Source organism: Lycium barbarum, chromosome 2 (genome assembly GCF_019175385.1).
Source record: "Lycium barbarum isolate Lr01 chromosome 2, ASM1917538v2, whole genome shotgun sequence".
Taxonomy (NCBI): domain Eukaryota; kingdom Viridiplantae; phylum Streptophyta; class Magnoliopsida; order Solanales; family Solanaceae; genus Lycium; species Lycium barbarum.
The window spans coordinates 7,069,501-7,081,822 of NC_083338.1; the positions used below are offsets into that span (position 1 = coordinate 7,069,501).

The 12,322-nt window shown below is 33.8% G+C and overlaps 2 protein-coding genes and 1 non-coding gene across 3 annotated transcripts; all 3 read right to left on the reverse strand.

Annotated features, from left to right (window-relative positions):
* Positions 1–725: 725 nt before the first annotated feature.
* On the reverse strand, positions 726–798 carry TRNAA-AGC (transfer RNA alanine (anticodon AGC)). Its single transcript has one exon. It is a non-coding gene; the product is annotated as a tRNA-Ala (tRNA).
* Positions 799–1,552: 754 nt separating this feature from the next.
* On the reverse strand, positions 1,553–5,719 carry LOC132626018 (probable ribonuclease P/MRP protein subunit POP5). The gene is made up of 4 exons (XM_060340720.1): positions 5,566–5,719; positions 2,497–2,686; positions 2,255–2,392; positions 1,553–1,937 (listed from the first exon to the last, which is right to left on the reverse strand). The coding sequence occupies exons 2-4, from the start codon at positions 2,672–2,674 to the stop codon at positions 1,789–1,791; spliced, it is 465 nt and encodes a 154-aa protein (XP_060196703.1). The 5' UTR covers positions 2,675–2,686; positions 5,566–5,719; the 3' UTR covers positions 1,553–1,788.
* Positions 5,720–6,870: 1,151 nt separating this feature from the next.
* On the reverse strand, positions 6,871–8,250 carry LOC132629274 (uncharacterized). Its single transcript, XM_060344978.1, has 2 exons — positions 7,498–8,250; positions 6,871–7,414 (listed from the first exon to the last, which is right to left on the reverse strand). The coding sequence occupies exons 1-2, from the start codon at positions 8,092–8,094 to the stop codon at positions 7,280–7,282; spliced, it is 732 nt and encodes a 243-aa protein (XP_060200961.1). The 5' UTR covers positions 8,095–8,250; the 3' UTR covers positions 6,871–7,279.
* Positions 8,251–12,322: the final 4,072 nt, after the last annotated feature.

Below are 12,322 nucleotides of genomic sequence, written 5' to 3' on the forward strand. Positions count from 1 at the left end.
TATTTATTGTAATTTTAGTAAATTTTTGTACATAAATTTATACTCCCCATCAAAAGTTTTAGGGTTCAATTTAAACCCCTAGCTACAGTGCTTCATCTGCCTCTGTTCGCAACGGCTTGTTTGGAGTCCAGCAGCTCTCTAAGACTCCGAAGTACTAGTACCTGCTTTATATATTATTTTATTTTTAGTAGTAGAAACATTAAAGTAATACTATTAAACTTTAGTGTGAATGCAAACACTTGAATTAAAAATCATTAAGTTATATAAAAAAGTATTTTGAAATGTAATAAAACGGATATATCGTCTCTACAAATCATTTTATTAACTAAGAAAATAAAATGTTTGAAACTTGGTATTTGATTAAGATATATTACTGTATTGTTACTTCGACATCAGATAGTGCATCGATTTTTTTATTGAAAAAAAAATAAGTCTACCGAGGTCATTGTTTAAAAGAGAAAATAAAGAGATTGAAATTTTGAAAAATGGGTATAAACCACTAAAGGACGTGGTGCAGCGTATGAAGCTGGTTCTTCCTTAACCAGAGGTCTCGACTTCGAGTCCTGGCTATGAAAATATTCTTAGTAGGGGGCGCTTCCCCAAAATGGACCTAGTCGGGCTCCAATACGAGTACACACCGGATGAGAAACAAAAAAAAAATGGATATAAAAACGTCTTGTTAAATTATTCCAAACCCAAAAAAGTTGGATATGAAAATCTAAAAGTGGAGATGCGGGGTATCGATCCCCGTACCTCTCGCATGCTAAGCGAGCGCTCTACCATCTGAGCTACATCCCCTTACTGCTGTCGTGAACATCCGTTGTTCTTGATGTCTGTTCGTACTTATCAACTTGTTTTTTTTTTTTTTTTTTATATCATTTAAACGTCGCTCATATTTATTTGTAGAAAAAAGATACTTGCATAAAAAGAAAAGCAACCACTATAGTCTAGGAAAAAACTATGCTTTTGATATCCGATCACAGGGAGTTCAAAGAAGGAAATGATCCTCTGTGTAATGAACATGAACATACTATTAAAAAACCTTATGTGAGAGAGATGGGATGGAATAAAGCGCTAACATTATTTAGTCGAAACATTTCTATAGCTTAGAATTTTCCGTGAGATCTATTAAACTGTAGGACTGAATGAAATCCATTTGAAAGAATATACTGAAAAGGCAATCAAAATGGGTTCCAAACCTCTATAGCAAGCTCATTCTTGATGAGGTGATCAATACTTTATTTATCATGTTTCGAAGTTCGAACACCACAAGCCTTTGCTTGCTAATCTTATACCTTTCGTCTGAATTTATTCCTTGCTACTCTTATACCTTTCGTCTGAATTTATTCCCCTAACTGATAGATGTCTTATTAATTGGACTAAAAAAGAGATGCTAAGGGTACAATTTAAAAGATGACTTGATTTTACACTAGATAATTGGGATAACCAAATAGTATATACTAAAATTCGTAGTTTGAGCTATCACATATTCTTCAAATTACTATTTCTATCAGTAAATGAAACAATGAAATAAATGTTGGCAAGTACAAAGGGCAATGAAACATAGCATTACATGACCTTAACGAACCATCAATTTCATCAAGTTCTGAAGGCATATATGTACACTTGGTTAGAAAAACGCAAAACTGGAACCTGCTAACGAGCATAACTTTAGAGTAAACATGTGTTGCATAAGTTAATGAAATATCCTATTGTATAACTTAAATGGTTCAAGACAAAAAGAACAGTAACAAAAAGAGAGCATGTTTCCATGAGACTTTTGTCATGTTAATGTTCCAAAACTTTGATCTTGTCTAAATAGTTCTGCATTTGCTGCTGAACCTCTGGTGTAAGGCGAGCTCCGGCCGACAACTGGTACTGCTGAAATTTGAACTCATCACATTTCAAAGCTGCAGCTCTACATGCCCTGATACTACCTGAAAGGAGAAAATGTAAAAGTATCGTGTTATATTTGTTGCAATTTCGTAGACCTATTAACGATAAAAGGTCTTGTGGGATGGATAGGATCCCTCCACCCTTAACCAGAAATCTTGTTTACGAGCCCCGAGAATGAAATAAATTCCTGGTAGGGAGTGCTTCCCACTTTAATCGGCCTTACGTGGCGCAAATTGGGATTAGTCAAAGCAACTTTAAAAGAAGATAAGGCCTATGCACCATTCAGAGAACAATGTCAAAACGAGTTCAAAGAGAACATTGTATTCCTCTAAGGCGCTTTTCTGACGCTACAACTCACCACTTAGGTCTAGTAGGTTGAACACCACGGGGCAACTCCCGACACTTCTGACCATGGTTATTGCAGCCCAAACTTTTTGATGCTCATCTCTCGATGCTCGTATGATACAAAGTTTTGTAATTGGATTCACATACTTCACTGCACAAAATATGAATTTTTGAAACTGCACCAAAATTTCCGCGAAGAGAAAAGCGGGGCAAAATCCATGCTTAAAAAAACAAGCTCAAAACTAATCAACTCACCTTGAAATGAATTTGCTGAAGAGGCGAGGCCACATTCACCAAAGTTTGTTAGAATGACGTCCCTGATTGCTTTGGTCAAGTTAAATTGAGTGATTACGATGGGCTCATCTGATGCAATGTCTTTATTTGGATCCAAAGAAACCTCCATCACCATGTATCTATTCTTAAATCCCACCATGATCCTTTTTACCTAATGAGCAACAATAAAATAGCATAATACATGTCAAGAGTAAGTTCTGGAGTAACAGAAACTTCCAAGACAAATCAACAAACAAAATAGCTTGGTTAAGAATATGTAACTTTCTCAAATTAAAGGGCAGCCCGGTGCACTAAGCTCCCGCTATGCGCGGGGTCCGGGGAAGGGCCGAACCACAAGGGTCTATTGTACGCAGCCTTACCTTGCATTTCTGTAAGAGGTTGTTTCCACGGCTCGAACCCGTGACCTCCTGGTCACATGGCAGCAACTTTACCAGTTACGCCAAGGCTCCCCTTCTAACTTTCTCAAATTGTATAAGGAAATTGACATGTACATAATCTTCTTTTTTTCCGGATGAAACATCCATAGGGAAAGCAGGATCAATGACTTCTTTTTTATTTTATTTTATTTTATAAGATGAGGTAAAAGATCTTTTTTTCTTTCTTTTTTTAATCAAGTAATAGTAAGATTTTATTGATGTATGGGCAAAAACAGGTGGCCGTATACAAGAGGTATACAAAACATAGAAAACCTACAAATAGAAATGGTTTTCCACAAAAGCCACAGTAATCTTCTCTTACCTAGTGGGATCGCATGGGTGCATCAAAAGGAAATAAGGGATAACAGACTACTCCTCAAACTGTACATACTTCATCGTTACCCCTTCAAAAGCCCTCCTATTTCTTTCTCTCCTAAACCGTAATCTTTTTTTGTACTCCTATAAGATAAGGTAAAGAATCTATGGCTTCCATAAACTATATATGCATTTCCAAATCACCTGATAAAAAAAAATTATGCAATTCCAAATCACCTGATAAAAAAATCATGCAATTCCAAATAACCTGATTAAAAAATATGGAATTCCAAATCACCTAGTTTATGAAGGCAGCAAGAGAATTCACAGGCTTAAATTGAACAGATCAAAAACAAATCACACGCTTAAATTGAGTATAATTACGGTTAAGATACATGACAGATGAGGCTGTACTTGCTAGCTGCTAACAGTTGCATCACTACTTTTAGAGGGGGAAAAAAATCACCCTTATATAACTCCAAAGGTTTACAAATCAAGGAGGCATCAGCAATAATTTGGACATATCTCTAACGGCTCTGCTTGAGATTGTAGTTGCAATCTAACAATTTAAAGTGACGGGGTTTTAATATGTCAACTGTTTTATTTTATCTGAAAACATTTTTAGATTTCTATGTTCATACCCTTTGAACATACTCCTATAGTCCTACTAGGTTGCCTGGTAATGGACATTAAATTCAAAATTGATACTTCGCAAAAGAATTTTCACATCACCCAAAACAAGAAACTAATACTGATTATCATAATCAAAATCATACTTTTTTTGGTGTTAAAAGTGCGATAGCACGAAAGGAAGAATTCAATAAATCATAAAGGACAAACAAATAGCAAGAACTCATACTAAGAATTTGTTGAGTAACTTAAAACACCATACCATAAACAAATAATCTCGAATTTTGAACTGAAAGGAACAACCAAATTCATGCATCAAACAAAAAACAATCTAAACTATAGTGAAAAGCTTTGTCCCATTCACCAAACTACACAAGTTCAAACACGTAATAAATCTATTTGACGACAAACATAATACCATTTTGAAAATGGTAACCTTGAAACGAAAACTCAAACAGCAGATTCATAACATTAATTTTCAACTTAAGTAGGCAATTTTGAGGACAACAATACACACAAAAAGAAAAAAGATAAAAACAAAAACTGAGCGATAAGGATAGAATTAAGAAACTAACTTTGTACTTGTTCGAGTCAAGGATGTGATTACAACCCTAAAAAAATGTCAAAAGAACAAAGCTTTTGGGGTGAGAGACAATAGGGGGTGGCTCTGCAGTAGCTGGTCTTGAAGTCACGACCTATGTGGTGTTTAACGGGCAGTGTGTGACAAAGGGCCCATTTGGCTTAGCTTAAAAAAAGCAGCTTATAAGCCGAAAACAGCTTATACGCCAAAAAAAATAAGTTGGGCTACCTACCCTAACTTATTTTTTTGGGCTTATTTTAAGCACAAAAGGACTTATAAGCTGGCCAGCCAAACACTCAAAAAAGCTATAAGCTGTTTTCAGCAACTTATAAGCCAATCCAAACGGGCTCAAAGTGAAGAGGATTGCTAGTTATGGTGGTTAGACTTCAGAGGTTAAGGTTCTAATGATTTTATGTGCAAAGGAGCAGCAGCTGATACAGAATTTGGAGGTTTCAAGTGCCACACTGCTTTGAACATAGAGACGTAGCTATGTAATATCGTCCAAATAACATTCAGACAGTGTGACCTATTTTAGACTTAGGTTCGGGTTATTCGTGTCTTGGCACCTTTTCTTGAGCCGGGAGTCTATCGGAAACAGCCTTCCTACCTCCCATGGTAGGGGTAAAGTCTGCGTACACTCTCCCCTCCCCAGACCCCCACCATGTGGAAATACACTGGGTATGTTGTTGTTGTTGTTGTTTGTTCGGGTTATTCGTCTACACTCTTCTTGATTTATATAGACAAATCGATCTAGCGGAAAAAGTTAATAACTATAATAATCTAGAAAAGTACTAAAAACTTTCAATAATATTACTATCACAAAAATAATCATAACAAGATAAAATTGCGGCATTTGAAGTTGAAAAATAAGAAAACCCTAGCCACGAATGGAAGCTCAGATAATACATAAACAACATCAATATCTTTAAACACCCCATTTTGCTAAGATTACTCAATTATAAAAATAAAATTAAAATATGTATTGAAGCTCATTTAAAAATTAAATAAGTTTCACCTGTACTTTTACTTTAGCAGAAATTAAGTATGTAAAAAAAAAAACAAATTTTTGGTGGAAATTGAGCAACTTACTGAAATTTGGTGGTGGATTACACACGGGCAACGGCACGGGCAGCAGCGGCACGGCGGTTGACGGTGGCAGTACGGCGGAGGGGCAGCAAACGGAGGGTTTTGGTTTTTGGAAAAGAAAGAGGGAAAAAAAAAAAGGGAAACCAAAATATTTATATTTACAGAAAAAGGATTGACACAAAATTTTAACTTTTTTTTTTTTTTTGTGGGGGGAAAAGATCAAAAGTTATTGCACGCATTTGGAGAGAAAAAGCTCAAAATCATACACTATCTTTGTCTTTAGACTCAAAATCATACACTATCTTTCACTTAAAACACTAATAGTCATCTATTTTTAATAAAGTGGTGCACTTTTAGTCGTAGGCCTAAACACCTTTACTTTCTTAACGGTGAGCCTCCTCACGTGCTTATAACACGATTTTCTTTCCCAGCAAACATATTTCTCTATAAACTAATTCACATATTCGTGAGACCTAGTGAAATCAGGTTTGGTCATGGAGACCTTTTGCCTTGTCTGTCAACGTGATACAAGAACTATCACAATGATCCACCATCTCTATTTTTTTCCCTTTTCCTGACATCATGGAGACATTTTTCCTTTTGTCTTTACTAGCATCACTCTTTTTTAAAGGCACAACTTTAAAATGCAGCTAAATCTCGCAAACAATGTTATCAAGTTTATGTAATCGAGTCCACATGTTTGGAACTATTCCTAGCTACAAAAACTACCTTGAACATTTGATAATTATTTTGGATAACTAATGGAAAATCTCTTCAATTTGAGAAATGTTCTGATTGTTCCTTTACATATGAGTTTAGTACCTTGCTTGTTTAAAAGGTTTATTTTGCACTTATTTTGTGTTTTACCTCTTGTAGATATCAAGATCATGCTGCTTGTAAAGATGTATAATCAAGGATGAATTAGAGGAAGAGCAAAAGATAGAGACAAAGATTGAGTTTTTCTACAGTTTGTTGGATTGAAGCTGAGATTGAAAATTTGAAATGAAACTAGGAAAAATTAACACCAATGAAAGCTCAGATTAAGAAGTGAAAGAGGAAAAGATGAAGACCAGAAAGTCTTGATAGAGTTTCATTTGGTTAATAATGTTATGTTGCTTGTACTAATTGTGGCATTTTGCTTGATGAACATCTTAAACCATAAAGACATAGTTGAATGTATCTTTTACTTTTTTTATGTAATGAAATAAAGTTGTTGGCATAAAACTACATTCCATTGCAACTGATCATATACACTTCTTAATGCATCGACATCAGAAAATTAATACTTCGAACAAATAAGATTTCAGTTTTTAATTCCAATGACAAAACAATTCCAGCAACATTTTTTTCATTACAGTAGCAGTTTATCAGCTCAAAAAACCAGTAAAAACAACTAATGACAGTTTTCAGCACCAGCCAAAAAAATCAGCAAAAAACAGCCTTTTTACAGCTAAGACAGCAGCAAAATTCCAGCACCAGCTTCAAAAATCAACTAGGACAGCAAAAACTTCCAGCAGCAATAACAACATCAAAATTCCTGCATAAGTTTAAAATATCAGCAAAGAACATAATAAATCACAGCACCAGAAAGACATCATAAGCTCACTTGAAAGTCAAAAAAAGAGCACCAAACGTCAACTAGAAAAATAGCATAAATGCACCCGCAAGTGTATACAAAGAACGAACCATTTTATCCACCCAAAAAAACGTTATAGCTTCAAAATGTAGGTCCATTTTGTTGAGTATATTGAGAATTTTCCCAAATAAAATCTGGTCCAATTTCTACTTCTTGTTGTCGCATTTGCTCATGTTCCATTGCTTCTTGTCCCTCTTCATCACATCTTCTTCTAACCTGAAAAATAATTATACATATAATTTATGTTAGTTTAAGCTTATTAAGTAAAAAAACAATTTTAATAGAAAAGTCAACATTACATGTAGCTTCTGACGAACTGAAGAGGTAGTTTCTGGTGGCACAATGTATTTGCAAGTCCTTATGTTGTGGCCAGGCTTGTGACATTTACTACAATCCAGTGATTTTTGTTTTCGTTTCATCTTTGTTCGACGTGCTCCAACTTCATCCTGTTCCTTTCTTCGCAATGTCTGTTTTCTTCCTCTCTTCTTTTTTCTTATAATCCTTGGAGGTAAAGGAGGAACTTTACTCGACTTAGGCCACATTTGTGGCCCATTCATTGGTAGAATTGAATTCTCATAAATTTTTCTGTATATTTCTACCTTATAACAATCATGAACATAGTCAATAATATTATCCTTCTTAGCCCAAATTGCCGCAATAGCATGCTTGCAAGGGATTCCAGTGAGACTCCATTTTCTACAACTACAAGTTCTTTTCTCCAAGTCAACTGCCCAGTTGTCCATAACTGTAGCTCCTAAAATTTCATAGCTCCAGTGATTAGATTTCCTAGGAATATATTCAGCAGCTGCAACTTGATGTTTGTGTAATAGATCCTTTATCCTCGGACAAACATCACCCAAATTCCATTTTTGCGCTTTTTCCCTATTAGCTTGCATTCCATTTTCATGCTTTGTCCCAAAGGTATATTCTAGAGCTAATACTGGATTATCTCTGGGCAAAAAATTACCGTGTATATTTAGAGTAAATTTTCTGTGTTTATGTACATATATTAACTTTTGAACACCCGAACAAATACAAAAGACTAGCTCAAGTGATTCAGTAGTTTTTTCCGAACACCCTGAATGAAAATCCTAAATCCGCCACTGACTGTGTGGGCTTCGAAATCTGTTGAGACCAACTTCCATCTATTAACGGATCCTCCACGCCTATGCCAAAAAGTTATCGAATCATTTGCATAACCACAAATCTCTGCCATCTTCTTGAATGTGAACTAACAAGATAAATGTGAAAAGCTAGACATAAGATGTCCAAACAATCAATAGATTTTTAGAAAATAATTGGGAAATCCAAAGTATTCTAATATAATATTATAACTTCAGTAAATACTGAATTTTTTTTGTGAAAGTTGTCTATGATTAAGGGTTCAGCCACCAATATAAAAAGCAAACAAAATAAACTAATTGAAAGGTGTTTTCAGCAACAATAAAAAAATATATAATAAAATCAAGATGTTGTTTCTCAAAACTAATTGAAAGGTGCTTTTAGCAACAGTCAAACCTGACCAAAAAAATTCTTCAATCTAAAAAATAATAGGAAATTCTCACCATAAATAGGAGGTGATTGTCTTTCACTGTGACAACTTAAGTGGTCGTTTGGTGCATGGCCAAAATTATGGACTAATTTATCCCATATCTTGGGACTATTTTATACCATCAAGGAGATGGTATAAAATAGTCCCAGGATAAATGGGATATGCTGGATATCCCAGCTTATATCATGAGATGCATTTTATACTTTGTTTGGTACAAGGTATCCCAGGATAAATTTATAACTTCTACTAAACATGGTACAAAAAATTAGTGCTGAATATCCCAGCTTATACCATGCACCAAACGACCCCTAAGAGCATTATTACTTCCTGATATTGATTCTACTACAGATGCAATAGATTGGGTATGATTTTTGCCCAAGAATCGATCAAGACAGAAGGAAAATCACTATTGTTTGGAGGGAAATAAAAGCGTAGCTATTGTTTGGAGGGAAAGAAATTCGTGTGATATGCACGTGAGGAGGCTCACCGTTGAGAAAGTAAGGGCGTTTAGGTTTGTGACTAAAAATGCACCACTTTATTAAAGAAAGATGACTATTAGTGCTCCAGGTAAAAGATAATGTATGATTTTGGATCTAAAGCCAAGGATAGTGTATGATTTTGGGTCTTTTCTCTGCGTTTGGACCTAAAAAAAAAGTATAGTACAGTATTTGTCCTCAGGTTGAAAACTGATATAATATTTGAAAATTGAAGTTGTGTTTAAACATCTCAATTTGTGTTTGAACATTCATACAAATTGGAGTTTATGAGTGATTTGAAGTAAAATTTGTGAAAACAACTTTTTGAAATTTTTAGAATTCTGAAAAATTGTACTAACAATTGTACAAACAATCTTTCAGGAAAAAAGTGGAAATTATCCATGACTAAGTGGGCCTTAATCAAGTTTTCTTCGGCACGTGAAATAAAACAAAATTTATTTTAATAACTAAGAGTTATGCATAAAAAAAAAATTGTAAGTCAATATATTACTATATATAATAACTGGCAATGAAAACATTTTGTCGTCATTGGTTCCATTTGAACTATCTGGTTGTGGACTTAGTACCAAAAGGATATGCTTTTACAAAATACCCTTATAGCTTCTACACGTGTTGCCTTTTTCTTTCTATTCCCACTTTTTGCATTGGTTGTCTTTATTTTAAGTCCACTCCACGGGCTACATGGCCCAATTTAATTGATACATTTAATCTAAGATAAATAATTTTTATATATGAAAAAATTTTGTCGTCATTGGTTCCATTTGAACTATCTGGTTGTGGACTTAGTTAACCAAAAGGATATGCTTTTACAAAATACCCTTATAGCTTCTACACGTGTTGCCTTTTTCTTTCTATTCCCACTTTTTGCATTGGTTGTCTTTATTTTAAGATAAATAATTTTTATATGATCAAAAAGGTTTTAACAGTTCCATTTTTTTTCAAATTTAGCCTTACTTTTTGATAAATGAATTTTTACATAACCAATAATACATATTAGATCGTTTCTATTTTTTTAATTATGGGTAATTTAGTAAATACACTTCTTACTCTTTAAGGGTAAGTAATTTCTTAAGGGTGTGCCCGAGCTAAAAACATCATATAATATGGACCGGAGGAAATATTAGATTATCGTTTACATTCTTTGTCATCATACATTTTGATAAAATTTAGGCAACTTTGGAGCCACATTTTCGTTTCAACTGGAACATTTATCAAATCTTATTAATATAATTTCTCTCTCTGCCTTTTAATTTATGTGACACTTTTCGTTTCCCAAAAGTCAATTTGACCAACCTGTGAAGCTAAATTGAATTAGATCAACTTAATATTTTATATTAAAAGTTAATTATTAAAAATTACATAAAATTACTATAAATTGCAATTTTAACTGAAAATTAATATTTGTTAGCATAAACTATATATGAAGAACTAAACTAATTCTTGAGGTTCATTTATTGATTTAGTTCATTTTCCTTAATTTTCGTTGAAAAATAAGCTCAAATCGCAGTGCATTTAACTAGCATAAACAATTATTTTATATTTTGAGTTTGGGCCCGGACTTAGCACGGGCCTTCTATAACTAGTATTTAACAAGAAGAACAAATGAGCTCATTTGCTTTTAGACAATTCACCCATTCGAATTTTATTCTTCTTTCTTAGGATTTTCTTCGATTTTTTTGTGGTTTTCCTCGTGTATCTTAGGGTTTTCTTCGAATAAAGGAATCTGTAACGGTACATATCGGTGGTGGAGGGACGGTATTGGCGGGCCGGAACCTGTTGGCTTCGACGAATTAATCGGAGAGAATCTATGGAGGGACGGTATTGGCAAAGTAATCGGAGGAATATCTTTGAATTCTATTTTCCTTCTGCTCTAACTCATTTTAAGATTAACAAAAAGAAACTTGCCATTGTATTAATACTAGTGAATTAGACCGCGTAAGAAAATCAAAATATGGCTAAACAACTATTGTTAAATTTTTTTAATTGAAAAGATCAATCATCGATCAATTTGATCTTTTTCTCAGTTCTTCAACTAATACAATTGGTGTTCTAACCATATTTTCAAGGTTGATACCAACAACAACAACATACCCAGTTAAACCTCATAATGTGGGGTCTGGGGAGGGTAAAGTGTACGCAGACCTTACCCCTACTTCAGAAGGTAAGGAGGATATTTCTGAAAGACTCTTGGCTCAAAAGAAACATGACATAAAAACAAGTTGATCAAAGCAGTATGACAATGAAACTAACGAAAGCGAAAAAAAGTCATGATAAAGCAGTCTGAAAAGAAGGCAGTATTTACCAAAGATAAATAAGATAATCGAAGTACAAGAAACAACAGATACTAGTAGGAATCAAAAGACTTTTCAAGGTTGATACCAAATAAGAAATTATCAACTCAACAAATTCAATATCAAACAAAATGACCCTCCTTAATTTTGACCCTCCCATCTCGTATGTCACAAGAATCATATGCCACTAGTGTGGCAAAACTGCGCCATTCGGTCTTAATTTTTTCTTTAGGTATTTCTAGTAAATATTTTAAGTTAAAAATTTTGTTTCACACTTTTACAAATTTAATTGAGAAAAAAAATGATCACATATTCTCGTTACCTTACATTTTAAAAATCTCCTTTCTCATTTTTTGTTATTTTTCATGACTTTCTACCCTTCTTTTTCATATGTTTTTCCTTTATTGTTTTCCATCCTAATAATTTTTGCTCATGTAATCCTACTCTTCTTTGTATTCATCCCATCATTTTTTTTTCGGTTCTCCCTTTTTCCCACTCTCTTTTTCATGTTCTTACCTTTGCTTGTTCAATTCCTCCGTAAAATCAGTAACTATTATCCTTCTTTTAAACAATCAAGTCAAACTCGTCTTTCTCTTTTTGCTAATTTAATGGAATGATTAAAAAATTTCATATCCTAATCATGATTTATGTGCTACATTAAACATTCATAAATAATCTTGGTTATCTTCCGCTTCTATCTTTTACATTTGGATTATAAAAATCGCATGTCGATAAAGTAAATCAATGTACTCCAATATTAAAAAAATAAAAATCAATGCACTCC

What these genes read in the sequence shown, in the direction of transcription:
- LOC132626018 (XM_060340720.1), bottom strand. Translation starts at nt 2,674, where the DNA reads ATGGTGGGATTTAAGAATAGATACATGGTGATGGAGGTTTCTTTGGAT. An exon ending in TTCAGCAAATTCATTTCAAG is followed by an intron (nt 2,393 to 2,496) that starts GTGAGTTGATTA and finishes TATTTTGTGCAG; the next exon opens with TGAAGTATGTGAATCCAATT. An exon ending in CAACCTACTAGACCTAAGTG is followed by an intron (nt 1,938 to 2,254) that starts GTGAGTTGTAGC and finishes TTCTCCTTTCAG; the next exon opens with GTAGTATCAGGGCATGTAGA.
- LOC132629274 (XM_060344978.1), bottom strand. Translation starts at nt 8,094, where the DNA reads ATGCAAGCTAATAGGGAAAAAGCGCAAAAATGGAATTTGGGTGATGTT. An exon ending in CAGTTCGTCAGAAGCTACAT is followed by an intron (nt 7,415 to 7,497) that starts GTAATGTTGACT and finishes ATTATTTTTCAG; the next exon opens with GTTAGAAGAAGATGTGATGA.